The sequence below is a fragment of the Oryx dammah genome, unplaced genomic scaffold, assembly GCF_014754425.2.
Source record: "Oryx dammah isolate SB20612 unplaced genomic scaffold, SCBI_Odam_1.1 HiC_scaffold_27, whole genome shotgun sequence".
Classification (NCBI taxonomy): domain Eukaryota; kingdom Metazoa; phylum Chordata; class Mammalia; order Artiodactyla; family Bovidae; genus Oryx; species Oryx dammah.
In genome coordinates, this window is record NW_024070211.1 from 51,002,166 (window position 1) to 51,019,182 (window position 17,017).

At 38.0% G+C, this 17,017-nt stretch overlaps 1 protein-coding gene across 1 annotated transcript in view; it reads left to right on the plus strand.

Moving 5' to 3' along the window:
* Nucleotides 1–17,017, plus strand: part of HECW2 (HECT, C2 and WW domain containing E3 ubiquitin protein ligase 2) — a 192,035-nt gene that overhangs the window by 144,403 nt on the left and 30,615 nt on the right. Inside the window, exons 21-25 of the mRNA XM_040228890.1 lie at nt 8,052–8,204; nt 9,970–10,068; nt 14,369–14,498; nt 15,513–15,659; nt 16,350–16,464. Coding sequence (XP_040084824.1) covers nt 8,052–8,204; nt 9,970–10,068; nt 14,369–14,498; nt 15,513–15,659; nt 16,350–16,464 — 644 coding nt within the window. The remainder of the gene's footprint in view (nt 1–8,051; nt 8,205–9,969; nt 10,069–14,368; nt 14,499–15,512; nt 15,660–16,349; nt 16,465–17,017) is intronic.

Below are 17,017 nucleotides of genomic sequence, written 5' to 3' on the forward strand. Positions count from 1 at the left end.
AGCCTAGCCTTCTATGACTCTTCCATGAGTGTGCTCGTGGAGATAAAATTAGGAAATGAATGCAATGAAGACTCCTACACAGTGTTTATTCCATTCAGATAGGCATACCAGTGGTTTTATGGCTCTTCAGAAGATGGCAGCTCTCATCTCTCCTAGAGTCATTCCTCTTTCCCCATTTCAGGTTTAGGTTTGGAGTCTTAGCAGCTTCTTTGTAGACATCACTAATGTGAATTTTAAAAATATCACGAGTGCTGAAATTCCAGTTGTCTTCTCTTTAACTGCTTAATTCCTATTGATTTGGATCATTCTAAGGCTACAAGCTCAGTCTTGCCCAGGAATAAAGTAGATTATGGAATCTTAATAATATTCAACAAATTCAGCCATGTGGTATTTGGTTGATGAAATGGAGCTGTCAAAGTATAAAATAATTTTCATGTGCTAGTTGAACTAGATAATAGCAAAATTAAAATTCAAAATTAGGCCTCTTGTCTTCCATACAGGATTCTTAGACCAATATTAGGATTTAGGCAAAACTCCTGAACTCTGGGCTTCCTTGGTGGCTCAGACGGTAAAGAATCTGCCTGCAAGGTGGGAGGCCCCAATTCAATCCCTGGGTTGGGAAGATTCCCTGGAGAAGGGAATGGCAACCCACTCTAGTATTCTTGCCTGGAGAATTCCATGGACAGAGGAGTCTGACATGCTACAGTCCATGGGACTGTAGAGCAGGACACGACATTTTCACTTCACTTATCAAACTCTAATCTATCTGAATTTTTTCCTACCCATGGGTCTTTTCACTATTTCAGCTAGTGACTGATAATTTATCTTGCTTAATGTAGTGTCTCCCAGCTGTGCCTAGAGTAAAATGAAATATTAGATGGGAAAACAATATAATGTGAGAAAGTCTGAAAAGCTTGCCTGAGTCTTGAGCCTTTTGTTGCTGATGAGCCTTAGTGGACTTCTAGCTTTTGTTAGTTGCCTTAAAGATGCAGGTGCACAGTTGAAAATGAAGGCAAATGTTTTTAGCCTAATCACAGGTATGCATGGGATTCCAAGTATTTCCTTACATACTTTTCCTCCCTCAGAGCTCCAGCTGTCTTCCATAATTGTTAGACCACAGTTTGTTGAGATCTCAGAGTTGTAGTCATGAGTCTTTGGAAGCGCTGTTACTTAGGTTTGAATAGAACAGATGCTTATCATGCTTTATCATCTTAAAGCTGTCTCCCCATGATCTGGACTGACATCCGTTCCTAGGAGGTGGCCCAGACAGAGTGGGGATTGAAACCTCTTTATTTAATTGCTACTAATATCCAAATATTTCCTGCCTCCATTACCTGTCTTCTTCTTGTAACCCCAAAAGGAAAATAAGACGGAAGATATTTTGAGGTGTGACCTTAGCCCTCAGGGACAATCTCTGCATAAGGCTTATTGAGGCTGGAATAGGGCCACGTTATTTCTGATATGCTTTATCATGTCAGTATCATACATATGTATTATTAGATATCAAATTTATTTTGCTATTAAGTCATTAGGAATACATCATATGTTTTGCAAGATTAACCTCAAAACAACATAAAATTAAGAAGTTATTTTAGTCTTTGCCATCTTATTACATTAAAATTAAAGATCATAACATTTCTTTCTGGTTCCTAATAAATACCCAAAGAGAAAAGCTTCCTAGGTTTTTCTGTGGAATTCTAGAATGGAGCTGAAAATTTTCTGTCCCTTTTCCTTCATTAATTTTAATGTCCTCAATATGTCTTATTTTAGAAGTTTTTCATGTTTAGCTCTAGTAATAGGTATTAAAAAAGAATATACAACTAGTGTGTAGATGTTGGCTTTTAATATTGTTCTTTACTAAAGGGGACTAGAGCTCCTTGTAGACATAGATGATTCTCGGACTGGGGCAAGAATTGTACCAGACAGTGTCTGAAGCATCTTGTACCAGAAAGTATAGGGAAACTCAAAACAATTCACAGTGATGTCAAAGGGACACAACAACCATATGAAAGAACTCCCAGTGGTCAAAGCTGGAACAATTTGAGCAACAAAATAAAGTAGTATTGGATTAGAACCCTGAAGTATAAGATAAATATATGTTGATATAAATATACAATTGAATAACTAAATGAAGGAGAATAGACAAATCTCCTCTGCAGAAGATTTCCAAATAATTTTCCACATAATTCAGTGCTCCTTATGAGTTGTACATAGTGACTTCCTTCCAAACAGTACCCTATGAAAAGGGGTGGGAAAGAAGTAAGCCTACAGTGGAGAAGCCTTACAAACACACAGGTAGGTGATCAAGGCTAAACTCAAAAAATGACAGTGATATATCCTGTTGATAGTATATATCCTTGGTATGATGCGATGAGAATGACACTACCTTTATTGTCTTCCTCCCCAAAACATGTAACACCAGTCTAATCAGGAGAAAAACAGATAAATCCAAACTGAGGGACATTCTACCATATTACCTTACCAGTGCCCCTTAAAGCTGTCAAGGTCATCAAAAACCAGAAGCGCCTAAGAAGTACTTAAGATGAGCCTAAGGAAACATAGCAATTAAATGTTGTATGGTACCCTGAATGGGATCCTGGAACAGAAAAGTGATATTAGGCAAAAATGAAAAAAGTCTGAATAACGTGTAAGTTTTAGTTAATAATCTATCAATATCAGCTCATTAACTGTAACAAATATAGTATACTTGTATAAAATGTTGTTAACAGGGAAACTAGGTATGAGGTGGTATGAGAATTCTCCCTACTGTCTTTGTAACCTTTCTATAAATCAAAAACTATTCTAAAAAGATCACTTAGTAAAAGAAAGCATAGAGACAGGATTTAGGGAGATTCAGAAACTGTTTCCCTGAACAACTTTTCTTATTTTGTTGTTGCGTGATGGGGGTCACCAGGTAATTTTGGTATATGTATGCTTCCTTTTGCACTTGAGGTCAATAGAGTAGTAAGTCTATAGAGAGAGTTAATTCTGTGGAAAGTCCAAATTAGTAGAGGTATTGGTATGTATAGAGTATTATTTTATGTTGCTAAAGTCAACTTTGTTATCTATGAGGGAATAATATGTTGCAATGTCTATTGATACCATCTCACTGATAGTATTTTCTACGTGTCATGATCAGAGTCTTTATTTACAATAGATTAGTGAGGGCATAAAGAGTAATAGAATAATGTGTCTGCCTACTCTCAAAAAAAGTGTGAATTAGCAGATTCACTCAGAGACTTCAGTTCTGCTCTAAGATGTTTCTTTGTGTAGGTCTTGACGCATGATATATAGATTTTTTCTGAAATGGAAGAGCTGAGTCAAGAGAAATTGATGAGAAGTGTCATAGTCGTAAATATATAGGACAGCTACAAATTCCATGTGAGGTAGAATTAACCCCAGAATATTAGAGATACCTGTATTCAATTAAAAATGCAAAAATAGTTCTAGAGCCTTTTTATGTAGTTATGCTAGTTGATTATCTCACTAAATTAATGTCATGTTATGCTTGGCTTTTTATGAAATACAGTCAATTTCTAAGCAACCACTGTGATTTAATTTGGTCAGAGCTGGAGATTTTGTTCTAGTCATTTAAACTTCCACCCAGCTTAATTTGGTTATCTGCTCTTGCAAAGTGGGGAGTAGGAGAAAACAGCAGTGGAGGAATGACTTGGAAACTGGGTCGTCTGGACTGAGTGTGGCAGGAAATTGCATGGTCTGCTTGCCTCTTGGGCTTCTGTTTGCCTAGACATTGCTTCTTTAAGAGGGGAGCCACAGTACTGCATATTCTTCAGTGTATTATTTTCTTCTGAATTAAAAGTTTCAGCAACTAAAGCTTGTTGGTGTCAGAAGCTAGCTACGTAGACCATTGTTAGCTACGTAGACTATTGTGTTCACATAGGACATCCTGGGCCATTCACTTCTTTCTCTTTTTATTGAAGTAGAGTTGATTTATAATAGTGTGTTAGTTTCAGGTTTACATTCACTTCTGAGTACCCAAAACAAGTAAGGAAATAATGGCCTGGATCAAGAGAGGATGTTTACACTGTGATTGCCTCTGTTTTTTTTTTGTCCTCCATGGCCAACTCTATAAAAGGCACCTTTCTTTAAGAAAGAATGAGTTCATTATATGTGAGGTGCCTTCTATATGACATCAGTCATCCGTCTTGCAAAGCCATGCTCGGACCAGGGAAGGGATGTGTGCAAACAGTTTTCGTTTGGGGATTTAAGTACAGGTGAGCTCTTCCTATGGTATTTCTACTTAGGCAAATGCACAAAACTAGGGGAGGATGAGATCTGAAAGGTTTTTTTGAGTCCCTACTTATAAAATAACCAGCAGCTCTTACATCTGACTGATCTAGAAGTTGTTTTGGGTCCTGGCCTTGACCAGTGTTTCCTCAAATATTTGTAAGGCTTCAAGTGAAACTAAGGTGTTGCTTGTTTTCATCTAAAGGGAGATATTTGCAGGATAACCTAACTGACCCAAAGCATGCTGAAGAAAGGTGCTTCTATTTCTAGGCTTTGGCTTGGTATCTCCAGGTAAAACTTTGTCATATTAATTGCTCACAAAATCCCCACTCACCTCTCACTTCTTTAGTGGCTCAAGAACTAATGCCTTGCTGCCACAAATGTGAGAGTGAATCAGAAGGTGTGTGGACCATGTGTGCCTGAACCAGCTTGTGAGAAAGAAAACCTTTCTGTCCTCCAGAAAACGTGTAGGAAATGACAGTCAGACTTCCCAGTGCCACTGTCCTCTTTCATTTTATAATCTGCTTCCTTTGGGATACTTTGTTTTTGGTAATTTTTAGTTGAACATAAAGAACCAGAGAATAAAATTATTTAAGAAATATTGGATGCCACTAACAACTCGAGTGGTGTCAGCCCAGCAACATGATGGTGTTTAAAATGCCTTATCAGCATTTCATGGGGCTCAAAAAGACATTGCCACCCTAAAGACATCTGTGCTTATTCCAAAATGCCCTCAGATGCAGCTGTTGTGTGGCTACACACCCGTTGTCCAGAGTTTCTGTATTTCCGTGCCAAGTCTTTAGCTGTGGAACCAACCTAACTGGCAAAACAGGAATGTAACAAATGATCCCTGTGATATGAGTCATATTAACTATTTATATGGAAGAGGTTGCTAAGACATTACAGGAAGTGCATGCATAAGGTATCCTGCTGGGACAGGTCTTATTGAATTAGGTAGACGTATGTAATTTGTAATCAACAACCTGCTCTCAGATATGTGGTTCTAAATTTCAGATTATAATCAAATCAAACTTTTAAAATGTCTTCACTTTAGAGTAACTCTATCAGTGCTGCTGGAGTTTAAAAAAAAAGGAAAAAAGAGCAGATAAAAGCCTAACCAGTTGAGGAAGATACATTTCCTCCTAGACCTAGATACATTGCCTCCAGGCCAGGGCTCATGGCTTCCTGCTTAGTAGCTGTGACCACTCCTGAAGATTTCATACACCCTAGGATATTGTTGTGATTTTACCTTTTCTTGAAATGATCTTCACTAAAGAAGAGGATTTAGAGTAAGCTAGGGTTTTTAATAAAGTAACATTTTGCTCCTACTTTCTTCTGTAACAGAGGTTGACAAACTTTTACCGTAAAGAGCCATATAGTAAGTATTTTCAGCTTTTCAGGCCATTCCAGGTTGTACCTCTCACTTTGCCATTACCTACTCACTTTGCCATCATAACAGCCCCAGACAACACGTAAACAAATGAGCATGACTGTGTTCCAATAAAACTTTTTTTACAAAGTGAGGGCCTGGACCAGACTTGGCCTGCAAGTCACAGTTTCCCGACCTCTCCTCTATAAGCAATGTTGTGTTTAATCCTGATGAATGTTTTAAATATATTGAAGAGTGGACTGTAAAGAGTAATGAACATCACACATAGGGTCAGGAAACCTGTGTCAAGGCCCAGACCCTCCACTGCAGCTTTCATTTGATACAAGGCAGTGATTTCCTTCAGCCCCAGTCATCTCCTCAGTGAGGTTAGGGGATGAACAAAATGACCACTAAGATACTTTTGATTGGCATTCTCTGTTTCTGAAAAGACACAGAGGTCTGCTGATGTAATTCATCATGAGTAGGAAATTTAGAGAGAAGTTTTGCGTCCACAGGGATCTAGGTAGACTAGAATCATGAGCTCAGTCTCACAAAGTGAAATTTAGTATGGCAAGTATTAATATTAGTGTCTAGTGCTTAGGTTTTAAAAAGATAGAGCGACGTGCAGACAGGGTGGGAGAGTCCTAGTTTAAAGCAACATAGGTGAAAGGTTTGAGCTGATGACTAGCTTGTGATGAGTCAACAAAGTAAAGTGACTGCCCACAAGGCAGGGTGACATTAAGCTGCAGTAGTGGAGAAAAGTGTCCAAGAAGAGAGGTCAAGAGCCCTAAGTTTTTGCTGACAAGACCACACCTTGAGTATTGTGATCAGTAGAGACACACCCCTTAGGCCAGACTTTGACACCTGGAGAGTGTTCAGAGCAGAGGACCAACATGACAAGGAAATTCCCTGCCCTGCCTTGAGAGGAGGTTGTTCATGAGTGAGGAGGGGACAGGCACCAGGAATATAGACACTGCTGAACTTAGAATCTTGTAGAAAATGACGTAAAAATAAAACTTTGCATCTTTAGCATCTAGATTAGTACCCAAAACCTAATAGGCCCTCACATATTTGTTGAAGGAGAGCCTCTAAATGTGTGAAGAATGTGCAAGTGGAAGAAGTAATCTACTTGTTCTTGGTGGTGTCAGAGACCAGAACAAGGACAGTGGGAAGAAACCACCAGAAGCTGCCTTGGCCTATTACATAGACTGATATTTTTTATTTTAATATTTACATGTTTATTTTCATGTGTGTTAGAAAAGAAATAAAGCTAACACATCACAATTCCAAAATATTGTGTAAGACAAGGCTACATTGGAAAAGCAAGTAAAGCTGGAAATATTAAGTAAATAGTAGTGTATATATATTCAGGTATGGCAAAAATTAGGAACTTAGTATGTGGATAGCTGATGTCTGTTTTAAGAAAATTCTATTAAACTTTCAACTAAGATATATGAAGGCCTTTTAATTTTCCTTACTATTATTCCAGCTCCTTCTTCTACCTATAATAAGATCCTTTTCTCTGTCACACAATTCCATACCGCACATGTGGAATTTTTTCTTTGTCATAAAAAAATACAGAAGTGGCCATTGAAGGAAATTCCATAGAGGGAAAAAAATAGAGTGAACAAAGGAAGTCTTATTAAATCCCACCACCCCAACTTATCCATTGCTTTCATACCCCCTTCAGAATTCCTTCCTGTCTTTGAACCCGTATGTCAACTTTTTACCAAAGGGGAAGATAGATGTACTTTACATTTTTCACTTTAAATTGAGCATATCAAATTACTTTATTACATACTCCTCTTTGGTGCATTTCTTGTTCTCAGCATTGTTTGCTGCTTGTCAGTCTTCAAACCTCACACAATCATTTCTCAGATTTTACTTTGACCCTGATGTCTTTGTAAGTAAAATAGAAATTACACTGTTGTTCAGGTGCTAGAATTTCAGCCTCTTCTCAACTACCTTCCCAAGGAAGCTTTAGACACCCTCACTTTTCTAGTCTATAATTTTCCTTGGTGTTTTATAATTTAAAATTTTCATCTGAACCCTATCATTCCATCTTTTGCCTCTGATCTCCCTAGGAGGCCTTATATCTGTAATATCCTCTCACCAATTCGCTAAAGTCTCTTTTTGCTCCCATTTAAAAGTGTTTTGGAAAAACATGAGGACTCCATGTTCCCGTGGATGTATGTAACTGATGCCCTCAGGTTTAACCTGCTTAAATGAGGCATTCCCATTGCAATCTCTCTCCCTATGGCCTGGCTCTGGACACTTAAGTTATTTACCTTTTGATACATGACTTAATGACTAAACCACCACCACCAAACTTCATAATTAGACTTCCTGTTTTACAGAAAGTTGAGCACTATGTAAAATGTGCCTAATAAATAGAAAAAAAATAATGACTGCTCTTTTTGTGAATTTTTTAAAGGCTGGATTACAGTGGACCTTCCAGAGAGTTTTTCTTCCTGGTATCCAGAGAACTCTTTAACCCATATTATGGCTTATTTGAATATTCAGCCAATGACACATACACAGTACAAATAAGTCCCATGTCTGCCTTTGTAGACAATCACCATGAATGGTAAGTATTTTTCTCCCCCAATTTTTCTTTAGCTGATTTTCTGTGATATTAGTTTTTATAAGCACCTAAACTTAAAAAAAAATTTTTTTTTTGAGAAAATCATATTTTCAGTTAAATATCTCATTTGACTCTTGTTTGCATTATCAAATTTAACAAACAGGCACTTTCCAATCTAGGAATAGATTATGTTCTGTAAGACCAATTTTAAGTGAGTTGGGTAGAATCCAAAAGGTTTTTTCCTGAGAGAAGGTTGCAGATGATGTTAGGTTCTTAGCAAGACCCTAAATCCTTGTCTGAAGCTTTGGGCAACTCTGAACTGTGACAGGGGACTGGTGGGGGTGAGTAGGGCAGAATCCTGACCCAAAGGACAGGCAGCTTCTAGAACAGTCCTTGGGGAAGTGGCTAACATGTAGGGAGGGGCAGAGCAGCTGGGCCTGTTGGTTTTCTAATGGGAGGGAGGACAGGAAGACAGAGTGGCTTAGAGGAACTGATGGTGGCAGAGACTCCTGGCAGACAAGCAGGAGTGTAGGGTCACAGCAGTGGCCACTTATCCCAGTCACTATTTCAAGTCTATAGCCAAGAATTGCCCCACTCCTAATTTTTCACACAAAATCAAGTAAAGCTGGTATAGGATTCCCATCTGGGAATTATTTATTCTTAAAACCTCAAATTGCACTCTGTGACATTTTTTACATGCCTGCATTTATAGACTTGAAGTATCTATATAACCCGTTTGCTTGTTTCTGTTCATTTTCACTATAGTAACAAAAAAAAGAATGAGAATAAGAATCATGGAAAAAATTTCTTTGAGTCATGAGGTTAATATTGGTGGGTGGAGGGCATTAAGGTTTAGGACTTATTCTTCAAATTAACTTCCGTTTAACTACAATTAGAAGTCCTCCTAAGAGTAGCTATTGCAGTTATGCTAACCTAAGTGGAAATAAAGAAAAACAAAGCTGCTGGATATTCATCTTAAGATGGTTGCCTAACACTAAAATGATAGTTGGACTCCATGAACCTCAGTGTGGATTTACACTTTCAGAAGGCATCAGGCTTTCAAAAGGCTAGAAACTTGAATATTTTTTAAAAAGAAAATATATGTATACATCTCAGCAAATCCAGTCATGACAGATATATTTAATAAAGTTTCCGAAGTGATTCAGAATAGAATTGAACACTGAAATTTTAAAAGAGAACAGACTGTCCCATGAGGAAACTCCCTCAAATGTACACAGGCATAATTCTTGGATGGCGAGTTACTGTTAAGAGAGGGGTTTGAGAGAGAATAAAAGTAGGAACTTTCTCACTCCGAGACTGGGCTTTTCCTCAAAAGGGAATTGCTACTACTAGGTTTGCACTAGAGAAATCCCGCTAATATTCATGCACGCAAACTACAAGGGGACGTTTTCCCCACCATTACTGGTCTCATTCTGTCAACATTTCTTACAAGTGATTTAAGGAAATTTCACTGTCATGCTAACAGGGATTTCATGTAGAGTGCTACATGCTGGACATCACTGACATGCGGAGAAGGTGCAGCAGTATCTCTCTGAATATCAGATTGAAACATTTCTTCTATAAATAGATGTCAAAATCAACCAATGAAGACATAGCCTACAGTGCATACAAATTCTCATGAACCTGGAAGGCAGTTCATCTTAGAAAATCTTAGGTGGTTAGAACTGGAAGGCATTCTTGAGAGGAAACAGAACCATTTAGAAACTGCTCCAAGCCATGTAAACCATCTCCTGCTTTTCCTTCACAGGTTCCGGTTCAGTGGTAGGATCCTTGGTCTTGCACTAATTCACCAGTATTTGTTGGATGCCTTCTTCACACGGCCCTTTTATAAGGCTCTTCTCAGGATGTAAGAGTATTTTTATTGCTTGTGTAATTTGCATGTAAAGAATGAAGTATTTCCTTTATCCAAAAGAATCTTTTGTCAAGGTCATGTTTTGACTCACTATCTCAAATCTATTATTATTTACTTAATAGTGGTTTAGATTTCTGAAACTAATCAACCAATCTAATTTCAAATATGGTTACTGGATTTTTCCAGCTTCTGATCATTTATTCCTGTCTTGTTCCCAAAGGCTTAGTTTTGCTCTACTCTGAGTAACTGATTCTCATTTGTTGCTATACATGTTTCTTCAAAACAATTATACTTTAAATACAGTGCTGTGGTATTAATGCCAATTATTAATAGAATAGTTGTGGGTTAGTCTTGGTGACTCATAGCCCCCCATCTTTCACAAGATGCCTTTTACATTTTGCCTTAAGCAAACGTTCAACTGCTTACTCTTGGTTCAAATTTTCACTCTTTTTTAACATTTGTTTGTTAGAGGTGGGCCATATTTTTCAAGTCCCATATTTTTCTTGAAATCTCTCTATAGGCAAGGCAGTAATTTATGATGGCAGATGAAATTTTAGCATTCACAGAACTTTTTCTTCATTGTTACCACAGTGAAAGATTGCAATCATTATAAAATGTAGAGCCAACAGTTTCTGTCCTGTAATCAGAAGTCATTTACAAGGCTGAATAGAAGGCAACTGTCTGTGAGAGTAGTAGCTCAAACTTGCAACGAGAAAGTGCAGCATGATTGCATGGTTCTGACCAGCTCATTCCCTAACCAAGGCCATGTATCCATGTATCTGCTTTCTGTAAGCCTGCTGCTAAGTCACTTCAATTGTGTCTGACTCTGTGTGACCCGATAGACGACAACCTACCAGGCTCCTCTGTCCCTGGGATTCTCCAGGCAAGAACACTGGAGTGGGTTGCCATTTCCTTCTCCAAATTATGAAAGTGAAAAGTGAAAGTGAAGTCACTCAGTCCTGTCCGACTCTTCGCAACCTCATGGACTGCAGCCTACCAGGCTCCTCCGCCCATGGGGTTTTCCAGGCAAGAGTACTAGACCTCAACTGAAAGTATTTCTAATGGATTCTTAAAGAGGGCCAGTAGGAAGACTTTTGCCATCGTCTCTTTTGATATATAGGCCAATGAAGCCCTGAGCACCTGGACACTGGCCTTCTGCCTCTCTGGTTCTTCTGGCCCATTTGCATCTTTTCATTTCATTGCCTTATCGTTCATCCTTCCCATTTAAACTTCCTGAAAGAATAGTCTATACTGACTGTTGACATGCCCTCAACACACTTCAGTCTAGCTTTTTTCCCACCAATAACTTATGGAAGCTTTTAAAGAATGTTTTTTAGTCTCTATTTTAATAGACCACTCTGCTGCTTTTGATAGTATTGATCCCTCCCAGACCCATCCATTTTTCTTGAGTTCTTTCTTTTCTGGTGTCCATGACACTATGCTCTCTGGGTTCACCTTTTACTTTTATGCCTCCTTTGTGGGTGTCCTGACTTGCCCTTTAACCTTGGTGTTCCTGAAACTTCCATCTGGTTCCCCTTCTTTTCTCTCTCTATATATGTTCTCATGGGAAATCTCTTCAGCTGTCTCATCTACTGACTCTCCAGTCCACACCCTTGGATATGATCTCTCTTGAGTTGCAAGCTCAAGCAGTCAATATTTTACTTAATGTGTCTTCTTGTATGTCTCACAGGCACCTCAAAACCAACATGGTTAAAACTAGATTCATCAATTTCTCCTGACCTAAAAATATACCTTCCCCCGTTTGCCTAGTCATAGTTCATAGTGCCAACATTCTCAAACCACTGTGGTCAGAAATTGGGAGTCACCCTTAAACAGGGGTAGTTTCTTCTCTTCCCCACCTCCTGCCCCATTCCCACGGTACAGGTCACAAATCTTTCAGGTTGTTTTTCCTGCTAAACTTGTGGCCTTAGGAATTTTTCAACTAGTGGCCCTCAAGACTGGCAGTGAATCAGAGTTATCTTGTAACTTGAGTTCATTTGCTGTCTCATTTTAGATATGCTTCTTTTTACCCACCCACTAAAATGGTTTACTCATTTCCACATTTGCCTCCTAAATAATTCTAAAGTTCATCTTCTCTACCCTAATATTCCTGCCTGGAAAATTCCATGGACAGAGGAGCCTGGTGTCCAGGAGGTTGCAGAGTCAGGCACGATCGAACACATACCCAGTCTACCCTGATAGCTGTGCTCTAACTAAAATCTATATCTTACTTTGGACAGGTTACTGTAGTGGTCTATTAATTGGTTTCCACCCAATGATACCTACCCCCCACCCCCTATTATAAGTAAATCCTCTATACTGCCACTTCCGGATAAACAATTTAAAGTTACACCTCATATCTGATCATGTCATTGCCTGTTTTAAAACCTTTCAGTAGTTCTGAATCACCAAGTTCCTTAGAATGACATTCAAGACCAGCTTCTAGATACATTTCCGGCCTCATTCTCTGGACATGCTGTCTTACGGTTAACTCTTCTGGTGCTGCCCATATGCTTGGAATATCAGTATACTCCATCCCTTTGTGCTTTGTTCAGGTTGTCTTCTCCTGCCTCTCTTTTCTCCCTTTCTCTTTTTTGTTCATTCTCCTTTACCTCTTTAGCTTGAAACATCCTGAAGACTTTAATATAGGTATCATCTACTCCAAAAAGCTTCTTCTAAATCTCCAGGTCATGATTATATAGCTTGGTTGTTTATATCAGATATTATAGCTTCAGCATTTGGCACTTACAGTGCTTGATTAATAATCTATTTAAAATCTGTCTGAAGATTAGTTTTGATCTTCAAATGTTTACATGGATTAGGTTGAGCTGTGTCTTAAATCAACTGCACAGAGTAAACTGAAGATGTCATTCGTTGCTGGAGAAAATGTAATACCATTGTGGGAGAGGGGGAAGGAGTAGAATTTGCACCGGACAGAAAATCAGATCAAAACAGCTTTTCCCCAGCCACTTTTGATCTTGACTTACTTACTGATTTGCAGTTTTCTCATCTTAAAAATGAGAAAATGCTTTTTAAAACGTTGATCTGATTTCAAGCTCTGTCCCAGCTACCTACTGGCTGTGTGACATCAGGCAACTTATATAACATTCCTGAGCTGAGTTTCTCATCAGTAAAATTGAGATAAATATTCCTACTCTGTAACATTTTGGTGGAGACCCTATATGTGAAAACATTATGGAACCAATAAAATATTATATAGAAATTTGTTTGTCTTACTAAATGAAAAATATAATCAGAAAAATCAGTCAGTCTCCAGGTCAAAATAAATGTCTTGCATGTTTGCCCTGGGAGGCCCCAGTATCTACCTTACATACCTTTTTTAACTTTAACTGAAGTGTAATATACATATAAAAAAGTGCACAAATAATGTGTTATCCACCCTAGGCTATTACTTATCACCTTAAATCAACTTATCTACTTGTGTCTTTGTTTCTCTAATGGTCTACATTAGCTCCTTGAGGGCAGTAACTGTTTATCAAGTAGCTGTTAAGATGTTTGGCACATAATTGGTGTCTCATACATGTGTAGACTGAACTAAACAAAATCATCTTTGAAACTGGGCTGAGAAGGGAAATTCCAAAACAATGAAGCAAATCAGTTGCTACCACCTTTACAACAGGGACATGTAATAGTAGCTCCACCTCACGTAGAACTCCTCTCAGCAATGAAGAAAGAAGAGAGAAATATAGGAAACTATTAAAACTGTAGAGCAATTCTGTGGCTTTCAGTTTTCAGAATCATAGAAAGAGTAAAAACCATGAAGAAAAAAGGGATATATGTGAATGTGGATCATAGATTCTAGTCTTTGCGGGGGGCAGGGGAGGGCGGAAAGCTTTGGGGGAAAAAAAGTTATACAGTACAGTATAGAAATGTACAAAGAATTGCTAATTAGGAAAATGATAATTTAAAATAGTTTAACCTAGCCAAAGAATACTGAACCCAAGTTGTCAACCCAAGTCCCAGTTTCACCTCTGGCATTATTTGTGGGTGGCTGTGCAAACGGCAGCCACTCTTTGCACCTCCAGTTCTGTGTCTGTAAAAGATAAAACAAATTGAATGATTCCTAAGGCATTTTACATATCAGGATTTTAAAATTTTATACATTTCTGAATTATTTCACTGTTTTGGTTACTGACTTTGACAAAACACATTCCAGAAATCACTGCCTATTTAGTTGATATTGTACTTGTCACTAATTCTTAGTGTGTTTCTTCACAACTCTGGGTTTCGCTAATATCCATGCCTACATATTTGTTTCTCTTTGTCACCTTAGTCTCTGTGACCTGAGTGATCTAGAATACCTTGATGAAGAGTTCCATCAGAGCCTGCAGTGGATGAAAGACAACGACATCCATGACATCCTGGACCTCACGTTCACTGTGAACGAAGAAGTTTTTGGGCAGGTCTGTGTGTGAATAATGGTGACTGTGTGTGGTAATCGAAGACTATTGGTTGGTGAAGGATTAATTCAGTGGCTAAAATCAAATGTTTATTTATTTGTGGCTGGTTGGGTGGTTTAAACCCAGATTTATGTATAGTTACAATAATCTTGGTTACAAAGGTTATTATAATGCCAGCTTCAGATTAAGATGTTTTAATTTATAGATAGTGATAACTATTTGTGTGTTGTAAGCAATCTTTTTATTTCCAACCAGAATATCCTCATAAGATATTAGAATGTACCTGATATAAAATATAGTTGTTAAAAATCCATGCTACCTCAGAGTTGAATATTAAAATATTCAATTGGCACTTGTACTTAACTCTCATTCATGGTTAAGAACTAAAATGGATTGTTTTGAAGCTAGGGGAAAGTAAACACTATTTTGGTGAAGGCTTGAAAACACTTTTTTTTTTTAATTGATAAAAGAGTTGGTTAAAAGATTTCTTTCAGAAATTGTATACTGGTTCATAAGTAATATTTTTAGTTAGACATTAATACCTAGCTGGTCTCCTGAATTTCATATTTTGAAAGTAGATCTCAAGTTAACATTTGCTTTAATGTATTTCTGCTTCCTTATGGTAAACCTTTACTTAAATATTTGCTTTCTATATGTAGTTGATTCTGAATCCTAAAGAAATTTGTGATAATGTCTTGTTACACATTCAAATAGCAGTGTCACAGAATTTGAAACCTCTTCATTTTCATTTAGAAGATTTATTTGTGGATTTAAAGCTTAACCTGGAGCACTTGTGGCACATATATATTTAGCCACAGAGGCATTCAGGCATCAACGCATTGCCCATTTTCCATGAGCACCACTGTACGCCCAGCTCTGTACTGGTGCCGACCTCCAGCTTGTAAGATGTTCCCAGGGCCGGGACAGGTAGAAGCTGATTCCAGCTCATTGGTAGCAGTAGTCTTACATCATCAAACATATTGCTTTATGGTCAGCCTTTTTGTTTTTTAATCGCAGATTACTGAACGAGAATTAAAACCAGGGGGTGCCAACATCCCAGTCACAGAGAAGAACAAGAAGGAGTACATTGAGAGGATGGTGAAATGGAGGATTGAGAGGGGTGTCGTGCAGCAGACAGAGAGCTTAGTGCGTGGCTTCTATGAGGTAAAGACAACCAGCTATAGTGGGGTTCTTGGCTGACCCCAGTTATACCTTCTGAATCCATTCTACTTCATATGTGTGTCATATTCTCATTTCTCTTTTGTTGTATTTACTGTTGCTAATTCAATTTAAACACTTAAATAATTTTTCCTATATGTTTCAAGAATACACAAAAATTTATTGCCCTGTTACAAGAAATCATTGAAATAAAATGACCTGAATTCAAATAGCATTTGAGAGTTTAATGACCACTAATAACATTTAAGTCATGCATCTTACTCATGCTTAGATATGGGTAATCAAATCTCGTGCCTGATATGTGAAATGATAGTATCTGAGGGTCAGAATGAGTTGTTACAAGTATTTCATGTGACTTCTTTTGTGAAAAAGCCCCCATAGCTAAAATAAAAATAAACTTCTGAAAATGACTGGAGCCCTAGATCTTCTCCAGGAGAAAAAAAAAGAAGAGAATTCATTAGTGACCAATCATAAAACAAAAATTCTGTTGAACATTTCATCAACCTGGTACTAGAAATATATTTGTAGAGAACTTCACAGTTTTAGAAGTGCCTCCACAGAATACATCCATGTATTCCCAACAATCCTTGTGCCCTCCTTTTTTGATGAAGTGTAATTGTAGCTGAGGCTTCTCTAGGTTCTTAAGCCATGTCATGTATTCTTTTCATTCCACAGGTGGTGGATGCCAGGCTGGTATCTGTTTTTGATGCAAGAGAACTGGAACTGGTCATCGCAGGCACAGCTGAAATAGACCTAAGTGATTGGAGAAACAACACAGAATATAGAGGAGGTGAAATTTGACTTATAGATGGCTGGATTTTAAGTTTCAGACTAAAGGGAGGCAAGTGGTTCAGCACGTGGATCTGGATCCAGGACAAGCAGAGGCACTTGGCGCTCTAATCATAGGTCTGACGCACTCTCCTTTGAGACCATGGGCAAGTACATGCCCTTCTTCCCCTAGCTGTCTCATCTGTTAAGTGGAAGGAGGACTGTTTATGCACCATTTGAGGATGTCATAAGTCTTAATTGTTGGTGAAGAAATGTGACCATAGGAACAGTAATTGTTTTATGGTGTTGTTAGTGAAGCATCAAGGAGCTAATATCCAACTGGTTAAACTCCACCTATTCTGTCTTCATTCTCAAACCTGAAGAGGCACACCCTCTTAACTTCTTAATGAGCAAACATAGTTTTTCTACATTTCACTTGAACTACTTACCAGTTGTAATTCACAATTGAAACTCATGAATAGAATAAGATACAGTTCTCAGATTTCAAATTTATTGAACAAGCCCTTTTAGAATTCAAGCATTAGGTTCAACCAAAAAGGAAACTGCTGTAAGAT